General features: G+C 30.0%; 1 protein-coding gene across 1 annotated transcript in view; it reads left to right on the top strand.

The window, feature by feature from the left end:
- The window catches only part of LOC108517965 (probable ATP-dependent DNA helicase HFM1), a gene marked incomplete at its 3' end in the record, with an annotated part of 14936 nt that extends 13752 nt beyond the window's left edge, over window positions 1–1184 (top strand). Inside the window, 2 exon segments of the mRNA XM_017856100.1 lie at window positions 808–973; window positions 1061–1184. Of these exon segments, the coding sequence (XP_017711589.1) occupies window positions 808–973; window positions 1061–1184 (290 nt within the window).
- Between the last annotated feature and the right edge of the window lie 6 nt (window positions 1185–1190).

Here is a 1190-nt window from a genome sequence, read left to right as displayed (position 1 = left end):
TTTTCTTTTATACACTTTTACTGTTTTAATTCCTTGCCATGTATATATATTTATTAGTCTGAGACAAAATGATCCAGTCCTATCAGTATATGTGGTTCTTCCCTGTCCCCACCCACACTGCTCATTGCTCCTTACATGGTTGTTACATTTTAGCCTTCAGGTGTCAACTTAAATGGTTACCTCATCAGAGATGCATTGATGATCATCTTTTAAAATGGATTTATGGCTTCACACCGTTATTTCTTATGCTATTACCCAGTTCATTTTCTTTGTATAATTTTAGGATCTATAATAATGTATATATTTGTTTTATTCATTGTCTGCTTGATGGTAACTCCCTGATGTTTTCTTTATTACTTCATACTCAGCTTCTAGTACAATATCTGGCATAGGATAATGAAGAATAAATGTGTTTTAGTGAATGAGTTAATACAGAAAGTTCAGAGTAAATTCTTGCATACAGTTATATCTAAGAAGATAACTAGAGATGTCTATCTATAGTGAGACCAGAATAGAGAAAGGAGATTAAAAGTTAAGCAAGTGAAATTTAGAAAATGTTTATAGGGTTCTATGTAATAGACAATTAAGCATTAGACTCAATTTTAAAGAAAATTGTTGAATAATTATTTCTATAGTCCCTTAAAATAGTATTTTTTCCTAATTTGGGATGTATAAATTATGGTTTGGTCTAAAGGAAAGGAAATATACCAAGTTCTCCATGAGTATTAGAAACAATGCATTACATTTTTGTGATAAATGTGATAAACTTTGATCATATTCCCCAAAAATCATTATGATCCAAATTAGAATGATGTGTTTTCTTGTTTGCCATATTTTACAAATAATTAATTTTAATTTTAGTTTTGTTTCATCACATGAGATGTCAGATATTTCTTTATCAAATTCTGCTATGCCCAAGTTCAGTGCATCCTCCATGACAAAATTACCTCAACAAGCCGGAAATGCAGTTCTTGTAAGAAGAAGCACTTCTTTGTTTTCTTTTAAATTTTGCCCAAGTGCTTAAACTTTCAATGATTGTTATTTTTTATCTCAAATGTAGGATCATTTCCAAGAAAGAAAACCACAAAATCTGTCACCAGAGATTGAGAAGCTATGCTTTACTTGCTCTGAAAAAAACCCAAATTCTTCAAATTATAAAAAAGTGGATTTTAAAATTAGAAACAGTGAAT

Source organism: Rhinopithecus bieti, unplaced genomic scaffold (genome assembly GCF_001698545.2).
Source record: "Rhinopithecus bieti isolate Rb0 unplaced genomic scaffold, ASM169854v2 scaffold_44049, whole genome shotgun sequence".
NCBI classification, from domain to species: Eukaryota; Metazoa; Chordata; class Mammalia; order Primates; family Cercopithecidae; genus Rhinopithecus; species Rhinopithecus bieti.
This window is presented reverse-complemented; position numbering and strand designations above follow the sequence as displayed.